At 41.3% G+C, this 14832-nt stretch overlaps 1 protein-coding gene across 1 annotated transcript in view; it reads right to left on the bottom strand.

The window, feature by feature from the left end:
* Window positions 1–306: 306 nt before the first annotated feature.
* Window positions 307–14832, bottom strand: part of PDIA5 (protein disulfide isomerase family A member 5) — a 99508-nt gene continuing 84982 nt past the window's right edge. Inside the window, exons 16-18 of the mRNA XM_042040493.1 lie at window positions 14239–14309; window positions 5212–5346; window positions 307–2720 (exon numbers count right to left, since the gene is read on the bottom strand). Coding sequence (XP_041896427.1) covers window positions 2640–2720; window positions 5212–5346; window positions 14239–14309 — 287 coding nt within the window. The 3' untranslated portion in view covers window positions 307–2639. The remainder of the gene's footprint in view (window positions 2721–5211; window positions 5347–14238; window positions 14310–14832) is intronic.

Below are 14832 nucleotides of genomic sequence, written 5' to 3' on the forward strand. Positions count from 1 at the left end.
ACAGAACTAAAACAGTGTGACTGATATCCAGACCTGGCCTACTAATTAAAAAGGCTTGGAAGCAAAGCTCCAAGCTCCTGGTGCACTCTAGTTCATGGTAACTAAGGCTTTTGTCAGCCATTTGATGTAATCATTTATGTTGTTCAAAACTGTATTTTTCAAAAACCATTCAGACCATAAATCAGATGAGTCATGACCCTGTAACAGAAGGTAAAGTATTCTCAAATATTTTATATTTGTGCGTTAACACATGATTAGCCAAGAAAAAAATGAATGCCCAAGTCCAAGAAGTAACTGACAAAAGACTGAAGGGAAAAATGAGAGTTCCTGATTTTATTATGGTGTAACCGGCTGTAAGGAATTACTAGTCTGAAGCACAGTGTGCAATTGTCTTATCCTAAACATTTACTAAAGCCTATAATTCAGAATGATCCTGACTAGTGAAGTCACCATTGGCAAGCTATCATTTTTTTCTTTCTTATTTTTGAAGAAGTCTACATTTCTCACCAATTAGCACAAACATAGGCACAGGCTATGCACAGAAATGCTCAACATTTTCTGGAGGCTGTTATTTCGTTAGTGCCAGCTGCTTTGACTCTGAGATCAAAAGAGATGCAGCAAGTTCTGGACTGATCATATTTGATAGTTTGCTAAAAGCAGAAGAATTCCTGTTTGAGATCAAATGGCATCAATATGTAGTTTCCTAAATGCAGGGTGGAGTGCCTGCTACTTACGTGAGGATAGCTTGAAATAAAGAATTACCATGATCTTCTGTAAAAGTGCTATACACAACATAAGTAACTGTGCTAATTGAAAGGGAAAAAAACAGAGTAAGAGACTTCATAAATTAAGCTACTTTTACATTTTAACATTATGTACTATCAGGCAGCTGATTTTTTTGGGTGAAGAGGCTCATCAGGTGCCTAATAAGAAAAGATACTTGGCACAGCTCCATGGCCATTCCAACTGATGTCATGGTTAACAAGCTGGCTACCATACAAGGCCAATCAGGCTGCTGGTATTCCACAATACTCACTAATGGCTTCAGCAGCTTAACGGTGCCAAATATACAGTGCCATTAATTAGGCAAGAGAGGGAAGGAAAAAACACCCAGGAAGGAGATAAGATGCCATTCACCTCCTGAGCAGCCCCTCAGCACGGCCTGCAGGTCCAAACTAGAAGAAAACTAGACAGGCAGACTGAGGAGCAAGAGGAATGTTTCAGACGCAGGTCACAGCTCTCTGCTGTGGGAAGCTGTTCTGTGCCCCCTGGAGTGCCAGGGCAGAGGGAGGCTGACCCTCACACCACCACACACCTGCAGTGCTGCCCAGCACTTCCCAAGGCTGGGATGTCCCAGCCACGGGCAGTGGGAACTCGTCCTGCGTGCACCGGCTCTTCCTAAGCCACCACCAGCTGTGGTCACTGGCCCAGCGGGGAAGAAGCTGAACAAGGCTGATTAATGATAAAAATACTTGTCTTTTTAAAAATTTATTTCTAGTTCAAGGTGAATCCTGCCCCTCCCTCTCCCCTCCTGTGAAGACAGAAGTACTTCCAGATCAACTTTTTTTTTGTTTAAGCATCAAAAGTGTAACACATTTCAACTGCTGCTGATACAGGTTTTACAGTGATGACTGTCAGAGAGAGATTGTTTGTGCAACTCCTTAAGGAGCAAAAAGGAAAAATCCCTCCTACAAATGAAGATAAACTTTTGGAATGTAAACAGGTAATACACACAATTACTGCATTACCATAAGTATTATGCATTTAGTATTATGCATTTATCAGAACAGCTGAACGTAACACTTTACAACAGATATTTGATATGACCCAATCATAACTTGAAGGGAGACTGTGTTCCCTGTAAGAGTAACCATGTACCTCTATAAGATAATCATTCCTGCCATAACTCACAGATACATACAGTATTGATGCCAAAGAAGGAGGGTTTTTCATTTCACCCATGCTCTGCTGATTTTTGATGTGTGGCTTAATTCACTCAATACATTTTATAAAGGTATGAAAACAGTTGTGATTTAAAGACCAGAGAGGTTTAAATGAAATTAACAGATCTGGACTGGTCAATGTTAATGTCTTCATTAACTCAGATACCTTATTTATCCCTGAGCACCTTAAAATTGTTCCCCCCAAATCTCAGTCACAAACACATAACTATTTCACAAGAATGTAAAACTGCATTTGAATAAATCTGTGACTTACAAATCCCATTTTCCTGGACTGATTTAAACAAAATGTAACAAAACAAACCCAAACCAAACCGTGTCCCCTCCCCTTTGTTTTTTACATATACTGCAATACCGGAACAAAAATTTCACCCTAACAAACAACATCACCTACAGACACGCTACAGACTACAAAAATATTGCATAGGAGTGTCAGTGGGCATAGTCTCCCAACATGAGAGAGAATGCTAAGTTTTCTTTAAAACATTATGGCAACATTCTAATTTATTTTCCTTTTAAAAATCAAGTGGTTTCACTTTATTTCAAAATTGTACAAAATGGCCATGGCTATTTATAAAAAAAAAGTCTCTGTCTTGAGAATATGTGAAGTCTCAGGTGCATCAACAAAGGACCTGGAACCATTCACAGTGCAGCGGAAAGCTTCTTTTGAGGCAAAAACTACAGTTCATCCTTCTTCTTGCCCACTCTTTCATGATCTCTTTCTCTGAGGGTTCGCATGAAAGTGGTGAATCCAGACTCCTGGTTTTGAAGGAAGAAAAATATGGGTCATATTTTTACCAACAAAGCAAAACAATGCATCAAGAACACTTTGAGCTTCTGTATCCCAGCAGAATATAAACTAAGGAGCAGTTGTTTAGTTTCTGTACCCCATGGCAGAACAGAAACTAAGGAGCAGTTACTGCTTCTGCATTGCCTCATCATACCATGCTCTGCTCCAGTGCTGCTCCAGTGCAATGCAAGGGGAAAATATCCATGCGCATCCCACGTGTCAAACTTTGAAGAGATGGGACACAGAGAAAAAGGCCCTAAAACTCACAGGACAAGGTAAAATCTGTCACTAGAACTGCCATTGATGCCTTTTTGTTGAAAACACTCAAAAGACATTTTCAAGCTGCCTTTGTATGTTATTTGTGTCATTTTAAAAGCAGTTACTGGATTGTTTGTTGACTATATACACACTTGCCACTCATCTTCTAACAGTTTTGATCACGATTTTCCTCCTTTTCCAAATATTCCAATGATGGAAATAACTTTTTTTTTTAATTACTACTAAAATTATTATCAAAAATTTTCAACCTGGTTGTCTAGATTCCAACCTCTGTATTTCAACAACTTATGATTTAAGGCTGTTGAATGCCAGCAGCTTCCTTTTCCAAGGAAAGCTGTGAACACAGTTCTCAGGCATTTCAGAAGGCTCAGATGGGTGGAGATGTTAACACTTGTGTTGGAATACACTGCCTACTGGTACCCCAACACTGAAGTTTTCTGGGCAAGTAGCACTGCTCCCACCCAATCTGACCATTTTTGCATTTAAACCATCACACAATACACCACTCAAAACTGGTGATGAAGAGGGAAAATACCAAAGGTAGAGAGCAACTAAAAGAAGTCAAAGACTTTAAACAATGCTGGGGAACAACAAAACAAAATAAACCAAAACCAAACCACAAAGCTTTTAGAAGGCTGAACAACAAAAACACTTTCCTAAAACTATTGACTATTCTTCCACTGAAAATACATGAAGTGACAAGCTTCGGCCATTTGTCACCTGGAGATATCTGGCAATCAACAGCCCCCACAAAAGGCACTGTGCTAAGCACTGCCTCCAGCATTACCATGGTAAGAGATAACAAACCCTAATTCAATGCTGCACAAGCAGAAGACAGTAGGTCCCCAGAGAGGTGGAAGGGGAACAGAGCAGCCAACAGCTGAGAGATTGGGATGTTCCTGTTGGGTAATTTTTATCCAAGAAAGGTTGGCTGCATATAGGGGATTTGTTAGTCCACTATCCAGCATATGGACAAGTATCTCCCAACTGCTGTGCCTCAGAGCACTCCTGTGTTGGATATAAATTCTTTTTATGAGCCACCACGGATCCTTTCTTTCATATATAGTTTCTCTAAGTATGGGTTAGAGATGCAAAAACTGCGGCTGAAATCTTACTTCAATTGTTGGCTACTGCACCCATCTTTACTTTTAAGAAAAGATCCAGAATTGGAACTAAAACTCCATAACAACGGCTGGATCAGCACCATGAAATGGTAATTACTGGGGTCCAAGTATGCTGAAGAAAACTGGGAGGCGAAGCTCCATGAAAGCTTCCCCAAGATCCTGACTAACAGAGAACCTCAGAACCTGGCTTTTAAATTCATGCTTCTACATAATTTTCTGAGCTCTAAGAGCAGCAATAACTTTCAGGTAAGAATCTTTTTTCAAAATCACTGCATGGCTCAAAGACCCCAAGTTTTTCTTGCAGACCCCAGGTAATCAATGGCTGCTGAGGAGTAACCTCCCTCTAGGAGGTTATGACAAAGGCGGCCCACAAATAATTTAATTGCTTCCTTATTTTCAGGCACTTTACAACCACTGAAGGCATTATGCCATTTCTGCCCCCATTTCTTGCCCTCATAGCATATAATTAGCTGGTCACAGCAGGACAAAAGAATGAAACTTCAGCCCAGGGGTAGATGGCATGATTTTTCTTCCCATCCAGAGTGCCAGGAGTGAATCTGATTCAGGGCAAATGAGATATTTACTTTCCCCTAGTCTCCAAAGGACAGCTTTGTCCTGGCTATAAAACCAATGGTCTGTCACCATTTGGCAGCCTGGTGGACCTGTAACACGTTTGCAGTGTCCATGCAATCCAGAACTGACAGGAGTTAAGTCCTGTGTTTTCTGGCATTTCTGCCAGCAGCACATGCAATAAACCCTTCCCTTTCACTCAGTCCAAATTCACTGACAGACTTCAGCTTAAAGAATAAAATATATACAAAGAGCATTACCAAATCTAATCCTTTTTCCTCTTCTCATGTTCCTAAAAATAGACCAAGTGTGTTCCTAATGCAGAGATGTACAGGATTGTGGTACAATCCATGTAAGACAGCAACAGAGGCAGTTCAACATTCTTCCAGCATGGTAGAAATTCACTCTGCAGTGTTCATTTGCAAGGCAGGACAGGCAGAGGAGACTTTCCTCCCTGTACCAGGTGATAACTCTTGCTTTCACTTACCCCTCGATCTCCCGTATATTTTTCCACAAATTTCCCATAGTTGTAATAGTTGAAGGTGGGGTAGCCATCAACCCCCTCCTGCTTACACAGGTCATGATTCTGTCCTTTGGCACAGTCCACTGCAGCGTAGGCGATCTGAAACACAAGAAGAGATCGTGCTGAGGCAGGAGAAGACAAAGCAAGAGCCCACTTCATGGTGATGCTGCTGCATCTTAGCCTTAGCAATGTGAGAGGTCCAAGTCTTCTGCCAAACATGCAGTGGCTTCTGTAAGGGTTCAGCTGTGGAGGGAGAGCGGAGGATGGTCATCACCTGGCCTGTGCAGCTGCATGACATGTTCAACTCACAGAGCAGAAAATCACCTTCCCACTTAGCTCTGCAGCATTCAACTCCAAACAGGAAATCCAGAGGCTGGGTTAATAAAACCAAATCCAAGCACAGTGGACACAGCTCTGTCATGCTGCAATATTTTTCTTCCACTTTGGTTTTAAGTGATGAACAGTGACAGTGGCTTTGGTGACACTAATGATCCAGCTAACCCATCCTCCTTCCTGTGGCATGGCTAATGCTCGGAGAAGTTACCAAACATGGATGGTCACTTACACAGCCTATTCAGAGATTAATGATTTCTACTCCAAATAGCTTTTCTAAACTCCATGCAGCTCTTCCAAGGTCAAATGGGGATGGAAAAGAGGACAGAGCATTGTCTACCAAGCACTGCACATAGGGAAGAAGGCTGCTTGCTTACAGTCTCAGCCTGGGTTTGTATTTCCTTTCTTGTCTTTTTTCAGGACTGTACATTATATGCAGCCATTAGCAAAATGGGCTTTAATTCCTTTTGAAATCTCTAGATGCTATTGTCACATAGACAAACCCTGAGTAGGAAAGAGCCTTGCCACACTTTCAGCCTGTTGGCAGTGGAGCAACACCCTCAGTCCCTGCCTGCTTCCACACAGGCAGGGTGAGGAAACACAACCTCAGAGCCCCAGAGCAGCAGCTCTGAACATTCAAGTCCTGACCGTCTGAAGAATTAAGGAGGGGCTGCCCTTAACAGATCTGATGCTGAAATAAAATGTAATTCATAGGCTTCTACCCAAAGCAACTGAACCCTGTGCTGTGATTTCACCCTGACTGCTCCTGTGAGCAGCAGTTCGGGCTCTGAATGCAAGCTGCTCACACAAGCTCTGCCTTCACAGCGCAAGCCAGGCCCTGCTGAAGGGCAAGCATGTTAAAGTACAACCTATGTAAAAAACCAAACAAATCAGAGGAATGACATTTTGCAACTTTTTTGTGGGTTGCAATTTATCAAGTGCTAATTTCATAGCAGACACATCTTAATTTGAAATTTCCGTTCCACAAGCCTCCTTCAAACAGCTGATCGAAATACCTTTTGCTAGCATGACTTTAGGGATGCAGTTGAACTGTGCTTCCATAATTAAAAGATCACTTAATATTCCACAAAGCCCTCCTGTTTCATGGTGACACTGTCAAAATGAGAAAACCTGATCTCATTCTCCTAGCAGTAATTGAAAGAGATTGGCAAAGCCAACTTCAGTTAATTTGCTTGTTTTGTTACAACTTTGAAAGCCCAACAAGACAATACTCAGTATGATCTTGCTTACTCTATCTTCAGGTGGAAAGTACTAGATAAATGAACAGTGTTCTTACCTTAAATATCTGGTTTTTTATTTTAAACATTAATAAGGCTATTACAGAACCAGGACTCTTGAGAGCTGTTAAAAACATGTATGATCCCTTTTTTTTTTTCTTTCTGTAAACACAGACTCCTACACATTCAGGTCCAACTTAAATGAAAGGTTAGAAATAATAAATTGCAGAGGAGTTTCATCTAAGTATTCCTGCCTTCCTGACCTTAGCAACCAGCCAAAATTTAGAGATGTTGGCTAATTCTGTGTAAAGAAAGGCTTAGAATGGAGACAAACATTTATTTGATGACACAGCATGAAGGTAGAAAGAATACTGAAGTCCTGGTTTCCTAAAAACTAAAAGAATAAATAAAATAAATTTTTTCTCACTGCTCTAAATATCACACAGAGAGAGATTACAGCCAGAAAAAGGGGAAGGTATGCATGTACTCATCCAGATCTTAGTAGCTGGTTTGAGGCATGAAGCTGTTGTGACTGATGATCCATCTGTTCTTAGTGTCTTGGACATTAAGAAAATTAGTTTTTAGTACACTGGAAGGAAGAAGTAAGAGAAGCTCTCTTTATCTGTATCTCTGGAAACATCTAAACTGGTACTGGCTGGAGCAAAGAGTCCATTTTCATTTACAAAAAGCTTTTGTGAGAACAGCCCCCAGTGAGGAGAGGGTGCAGTGCAGGAATGCAATGCTACAAGCCACTGTTAACCTTGTTCAGAACATCTTCACCTGTTGCCTCAGAACAGATGACTGATGGACGTTAAGGAGGTGACTTCTGACAGAAACGCTCAGTAGCGTCCTTGAGACACAGCTCTCCTCAGCACATGGAAACCTAAGCTGGACCATCTGTGCATTAGTTGTGCACACAGAGATCCCAGTCTGCGTCATCCACAGCAGCCACATGAGTCCAATGCTGTGTCTAACAGGTCTAATGGCACATCTGGAATAGCATTTGGGAGACATGTCCGTGGCCTGTCCTCTCTGCAATGCTCCTAATGCAAGCTCCCACACAGCCCCACCACTGCTCCTGCAAACACCATTTTGAGCCCAGCTCTTCAGAACACACACATTTGGTTGGTTTTACAGCCAGTGAGAGAAGAGGACGGCGATTTTCAAAAGCCTTGTAACTCATACAGACGTGAGCAAAATTTCATAGAGAAACATCTGATTCCCAAGACTGTATCTGAGGCTGCATTTCAATGACTGCTGCCAACAGTGGCTGAGTAAGAGTACTTAGGAGAGCTTGAGTGATTGCTTTAGATTGGAAATGTTAAGGCAGCCTAAATATAGAGGCTGCTACCATCTCTGTGCACTCATTATCATAGCATCACAGTCCTAATTGTCTTGCCTGTCTCACAGCGGAAGATCAAATACAGTGCACTGAGAGAAAAGTGATGCTGGAAAACACTTGTAGCAAAACACACTTCTGGACTGAGGACCAATTCTTCTCTCAATTCTATCAACTCCAGACAGCTGAACTCTGAGACACACCAGAATTTCAACAAATAGCACTGATGCCCTTTTGCTTTGTGTTTTCATGGACTGTCAATACTGAGCTCCATTGCTGGTAGAGGTGTGTCCTACCAGAGTGAATTCCTGCATGGCTCTACTGAAAGGCTGCATGTAGAAAGATGCAGAGTCCTGGCTCAAGTGAGCAGTGATCCACTGTAGGTGGAGTTTCCCCTCATTCTCAACCCTCTTAGCAACAGGCAGCTTTTCTGCTTCACTAAAGAAGGAAACTGAGTCAGGAAAAATAACACCCCAGAAAATCTCTCTCAAAATGTAGTCAGACTTCTGGAGAATATTCCTCTCAGAATTGATCTTCATATTCAACTACCTGCAACAAGTTACACAGAAGTTCACTGGACAGCACAGGTTCACAAGACCTACATGCTTTGACCTACAAACCCACTAGGTTTATTCAACCAGAAACTGCAGACATATTAAGCATAAGGTATCTGTGATAGGTGTCCAGGAGCCAAGACACTTGGCATCACCTCTCACGAATTCCCTCTCATGAAGAGGCAAAAACCCTCTAAAAATCTGTGAAAGAAACTCTGCTAACACTGGTCTCACGTTTATGTGTGTTTGTATATATATATATGTCCATTATGGAAAAATCCACTGTAACAGCTTTCAGAAGGCAAGACTGATTTTATGGAGATTTTGATTGTTAGGGCTAAAATTTAATTTCTTGAGCTTTACTCTAACCAGAGGGGAAAATCCACTGAAAAAACATTTCAGGGAGAAAAAGCTGTAAGTGCTCTATCTGCAACATGCACAAAACTCCATGGGATTATGGATTCTCTATAACCCAAAGCTCTGCTGCCTCAGATATTGACAATACATCATTATATACAAGTTCTTTCTCCAGAGCCAATGCTATTCAGGTCTATCACCAGCCTGGTTCAGCAGCTGTACCAGGAGTAGAAACATTATCAAATGAAAAGATAATCAATCAGAGACTGTGGACCCCAGAGGAAGTTTCTTGGAGTACATCCAACTTTCTTAATTTTACAGGTAGTTCCTCACCACTGGTATGCACCCTATAATCATTAATAATATCAGGTGAGTATGTATAGTAATGGATAATATTGATAACAACAGCAACAACAATAACCCACAAAATAAGTATGCATTTTTCCATAGTAAGTACAGGTTAATATGAGTCTAGCAACATATGGGACTGGAAAATACCTTTACTTGAAAAAGGAATACCACAATAATTTTTCATGGTTTTACCAAAAAACTGGGAGCTTAACTACAGGGTTGCAAACTTAACTCAGCATGGCAATAGACCGTGAGCAGTGTATGAGCAGCTCTGAAGAGCTCTGAAGAAGTAGGGCATGGCATGTTTTTCAGATGAAGAGGACTGATCACAAAAGCTGAGCTGTTGCAAAAACCAGAACTTTTCATTTAGGTGCTTCAGTAGAAGTGGAGCTATGCTGAAAATGTGACCACTGATCTCCATGTGCCCCAACTGTACCAGAAGGGTGATGCCTTATTTTGTTACTAAGTGTTAGAAGGAAAGAGAAGTACTTGCAGTATAATCTAATCATACATCATGAATCACAGTTTCCATCCAACAGAATTATGAAATAACTTTTTGCTCTAGAGGGATCTTACAGGTAAGAAACACAATTACATTCAACGGTTCAAACAGCTGTGTAGAAAATTGAAAGTGGGATCCCTTGACCTTCCAGGTAACTCCTCCTTTCTGTTCTTAAAGCTCTTTCTTTTTAACAGTTTGTCTCCCAGTCACCATGTGATGATACAGTAAAAATAACCCCTGCAATCACAGTTGCTCTCCTGTTAAAGTATGTACTGCCACACACTGGTTTATTGATTCAAGGAAATAAATCTCTGCTAGAGCTAATATTGACTTTTGTTATGAAAATGGAAGTGAATAGCTAACTGAATATTGATTTCAGAGAGGAATGATATTTGATAAGCTTAAAAAAAGCAAAACCAAAATTGCAGCACGGAAATAAATGCTTCCAACCAACATTTTTGAAGTATAATCAATTCCAGATGACAATTACCTGATTACTAGTAAAAAAGTCTGTTGTTGCCAAATGTCTTAAAAACACCTATAAATAAGACAGATGTGCATTCTTCCCTATGATTACTCCATAGGTTTTAATTGATGTCACCTCTTCTGGATCCTGATAGCAGTTAGGGGCTGGTCTGCTAAAGCTTGTTGCAATGGAGCTACTGTTCTCAAAGTGAAAGGCCTTGCAAATGGGACATTCATTATTAGTTGCCCAGATGTGGCATGGCAGCATTACAGGAGGTGCAGTTCATCAGCTCTTCTCAAAGCAGGCCTATTTGCAAAGGGGACATCCATTAGTGCACCATGATGTACAGTGCTAACATCACCATATTTAATGAGTCTAATTAAAAAGAAATTCAGCACATGCTTTTTAAGCAAACAGGCATCAAATTCCTTGCCAAACTAAAATATTAACTCATTTGGATAACTCTGCACAGTCATTTGATTGGTATAATCATTTTAAACTGTGATTCACAATACACATCAGGGACCCACCAGTTTCACTGCTGACTGGCAGCCCCCCACTAACACCCCAGCTCACCCCACTTGCTGCACCCTTTCCAGCAATCTCTGCCACAGCTATTTCTGTCAGAACTCACTAGAATGCAGCTGTGGTGCTCTGATTTGGGTCAATGCATTTGTACAGGAACAGTCTCCTGTGAAAATGGAAAGATTGGTCAAAGAGCAGTCCCTTTGCAGGAGTGCCAGAGATTTGTTACTGAGAGGCCTTGAGGAGTCAAGAGCTTTCCTTCAGCAAATCCAAGCTGGAAGATCACAAATCAGTTCCTTCAAGCTGAGCTTTAGGATCAGCCAAAAGGCAGAATGCAGATTTTTTTAAAGATTTCATTTCCAAGAAAGACTATGGAGCAGTTACTGAACATGCCTTCCTGCTCTTCAATCTGTTCAGCCAAGTGACAACCCTCACATTTGCATTTTCTGACGTTCACTGGTCACTGCCAGAACTTGAGCTGTGGGGCACTGGCCAAAGGCTTTCCCCTGGCAGCTGTGTGCTAAGGCCACAGCACCCCAAGGTAAGAATGCTCCAGATGGCTTTTTTTTTTCCTTTTAAATAACTGAAACAATACACTCACTGCCACTGGAGTAGCCTCTCCACTGATCTGGTCCTACTGGCACTGAATTTCTCCAGGAAGATGGAAAGACTGGAGGCTCTGGTTTGTGAGTCCCAGCCTGAGCCGTGCTTTGCAGCAGCCACAGGACTGCCCCAGGCCAGCGAGCAGGCTGGGGATTCCTGCTAAAACCACCAGCAGTGATGTGGCCGATGAGAGCTGACATTTGGGGCCAATGTTCTGAGCAGTGCATTTTTAAACTCCAACTCCAGCAGTGCAGATGATGAAAAAGTACAGAGCATTACACACAGCCCCGGGGGAGGGGGGCTCCTGCGCCAAAACCACCCCCTTGCAGTCAATCTGCAGAACCAGAGACACGTATTTAACAGCTTCAAGCTCTGCTCATCTTCAAAATTCCAATGTAAAGACTCAAAGTCTCCCAAAGGATACCTTTTAAGATACCATTTATAACCAATTCAAGGATGGAAAGTTTTTGATTGTTCTTTTGCTTCTGCAGGATTAAATGTTTAATTAAAAGACCCTTCTTTTAAAAAGAAGATCAAGTTTAAATGCTACCATACTCTGTTAAGTGAAAAACTTTTCTCCAGGGAAACAAAAAAAGGACACTACTACAGAAATGAAGTAGTGAAAAGAAACTACTACTTAAAATGAAAATTAGTAATCTTGCCCTGTTTTTGAAAGCATAAATATTCCTTCCTCTTTAGCAGTGATTTTACCTAAGTTTGAAACCCTACAGAAACTACAAATTAGTTTGAAGGCTCAGTCCAGTTTGAAACATGGGAATATGCCCCGTGCTGCTTCTGGAAACAGCAATGTACCCTTCTAAAGTCTAAACCAGTTTGTTTTGTTTTCCACAATGGCACAAACTGGCAGCAAGGAGCACCTTGGCAGGTTATAGCTGTACACAATTAAATAGGGGCTCCCAACATAATCAATCCCTGGCACTTTCATAAGTCATTGGGGTGGAATAACACCATTCTCCCTAACTGCACACACTTCTTTAAAACTGTACCAGCCTTAATATTCCCTACTGTCTCTCCTGTTCCAACTCATTACATTTTATATCTCTCCACTTTGGCCTTAAACTGAATCAAGAGCTGCAACTGTCAATCACTGCTCCGCTCTTGCAGTCCTTTCATAACCTGCAGTCTGAAGGAAAAGCTTCCCAGGCCTGCATTTCCCACCACCACCCTGTCCAACTAACTGTGCCATGATTCAGATTGCTTGTTAATACATCCTGGGGCTCTAACAAGCAAGTTTCACATTGCTTGGTACATTTGTTTCACCTCCTCTGACTGAAATTTTAATGAGTTTAGGAAAGAGAGGCTACCTTGGGAACTACCAGAAAAGTGGGAAAACAAGGATACTTTCTGAGAGATCTTGGAAACAAAAAAGTAACCAAAAGGCATCTGAGCAAACTAATTTACAGCAATAGGAGAATTAAAAGCTGCATGCCTATGAATCTACTGTGTGCCAGAGGGCAGAAGTGATGGACTCCTAATTAAATGCAGTCAGTGATACAAGAATGATTTGTTTCTTGCCAATCTGATGCATCTTATGTGAGTTACAGAACAGACGAGAGGAAAAGAAAAAAAGTTACAAAAATTCTTCTGTTATGGAGTACAACTGTTACAAAATTACCTCTTCATTTAGAATGCAGAATAGGATAAAATATTTCAGTTGGATGGGACCTACAAGGATTATCTAGTCCAGCTGCCTGACCAATTCAGGCCAAAAGTTAAAGCCTGTTGTTAAGATGTTGTCCAAATGTCCCTTAAACACTGACAGGCTCAGGGCATTGACCACCTCTCTCAGGAAGCCTGTTCCAGGGACTGATCACCCTCTTGGTACAGAAGTGTTTCCTACTGTGCAGTCAGAACCTCCCCTGGCACAGCTTTGAACTATTTCCATGTGTTCTGTCACTGGATTCCAGGGAGAAGAGCTCAGCATCTCCATTTCCCCTCCTGAGGAAGGTGTAGAGAGCAATTTCCATATTAAATTGCCAATCTTTTCCTTACCACACCTAAACACAAAGTAATTGTGAAGTTGGAACAAATTCAGAGATCAGAATGAAATACGGTTCACTGAAAGATAACAAACAGGTTCCTAGCTAGTTATCTGGTTAAATCCAGGGGCTCAAGTGGGTTTTTTAAAATCCTAGATCTGCATGTGCTCAGTTAAAATGGTTCAGCTGATGCAAGGAAATTACCCAGTGTGATTCAGCCATCAGATGCATTTTCAAGGCAGAAGCATCAGGGTCCTAGAGGAACATCCTGGGCTCAAGTCAGCCAATTAACAGAAATAAATTGTATTTTGTGCTATGCAAGCAAGGATTAGTTATATGATTGAGGTTTTCAGGACTATCACACAACTTGTGGTTTCTCTACATGCACCCTAACAGCTGACAAAAGTTGAAGGGGAATGGAGATGATGTGAATTATCTTTATTTAATCCCTCAATGAGAAAGAATTGTGTTTCACTTCATACAAAGTAACTCTTACACAAAGACTTAAACATAAAAGACAGCAAATTAGGGAAAAAAGAATAGGTTGGAAGTATAACTCAATTTGACCAAAAAAGATACAACCCCTATGATGCAGATACATTTCTTTTAGTGTAACAGGAATTTTATCTACAAACCTATCACCTTATCAATAAGCAAAGCCTATAAAGTACAAATTATGGAAAGCATTCTTAAATATCACAGAAATAATTAACAGCAAGTTACCTTGCGATCTTCTTTAAAGACTTCAGCAGCAGTTGTGAAATGTGGAATGGCATTTTTACAGTGGGGACACCCTGTTTGACACAGGAAGAAAAAGACATCATAAACTTTAGTTGTAGGAAAGATACTGGGACAAACTCAAGACACAAGGTGAATCAGTGGGAAATCTGAATTAAAAATCATCCAGTCCTGGGATGAGAAGGACAAAGCATGTGTAGACCATGTGTCAGCTACACGAAAGTAGGCACATGTTTAAAATGTCTCTGACTTCAAGGAGTTTAAGTGTACATTTACAGTTACACAACATCCCATATAGGGGCCACGGCACAGGGGGCTTTTCTGTACCGCCAGTCCCCTAAGGGCACTTTAGGACCACCAGCCACAGACAGACCACTGCCCTGCTCTGTACCTCCTGGTATCACCATGTAGGTTTTTACTGCTGTTGCCACAGCTACCAGCTACATTTGGGCATGGGAATAAAGACAGCATGGCTGGGAACAGAAGGAGGTTGGAAGTTGGAAAGGAAGTTGCTGGGAGCATTTGTAAGTGTTTGGAAATGGCCTCTGTTAAAGCCAACCCATTGGGAATGTAAGGGAG

This window comes from Corvus kubaryi, unplaced genomic scaffold (assembly GCF_017639235.1).
Source record: "Corvus kubaryi isolate FWS band 111438036 unplaced genomic scaffold, C.kubaryi_AGA036_p1.0 37396, whole genome shotgun sequence".
In the NCBI taxonomy this organism is placed as follows: Eukaryota; Metazoa; Chordata; class Aves; order Passeriformes; family Corvidae; genus Corvus; species Corvus kubaryi.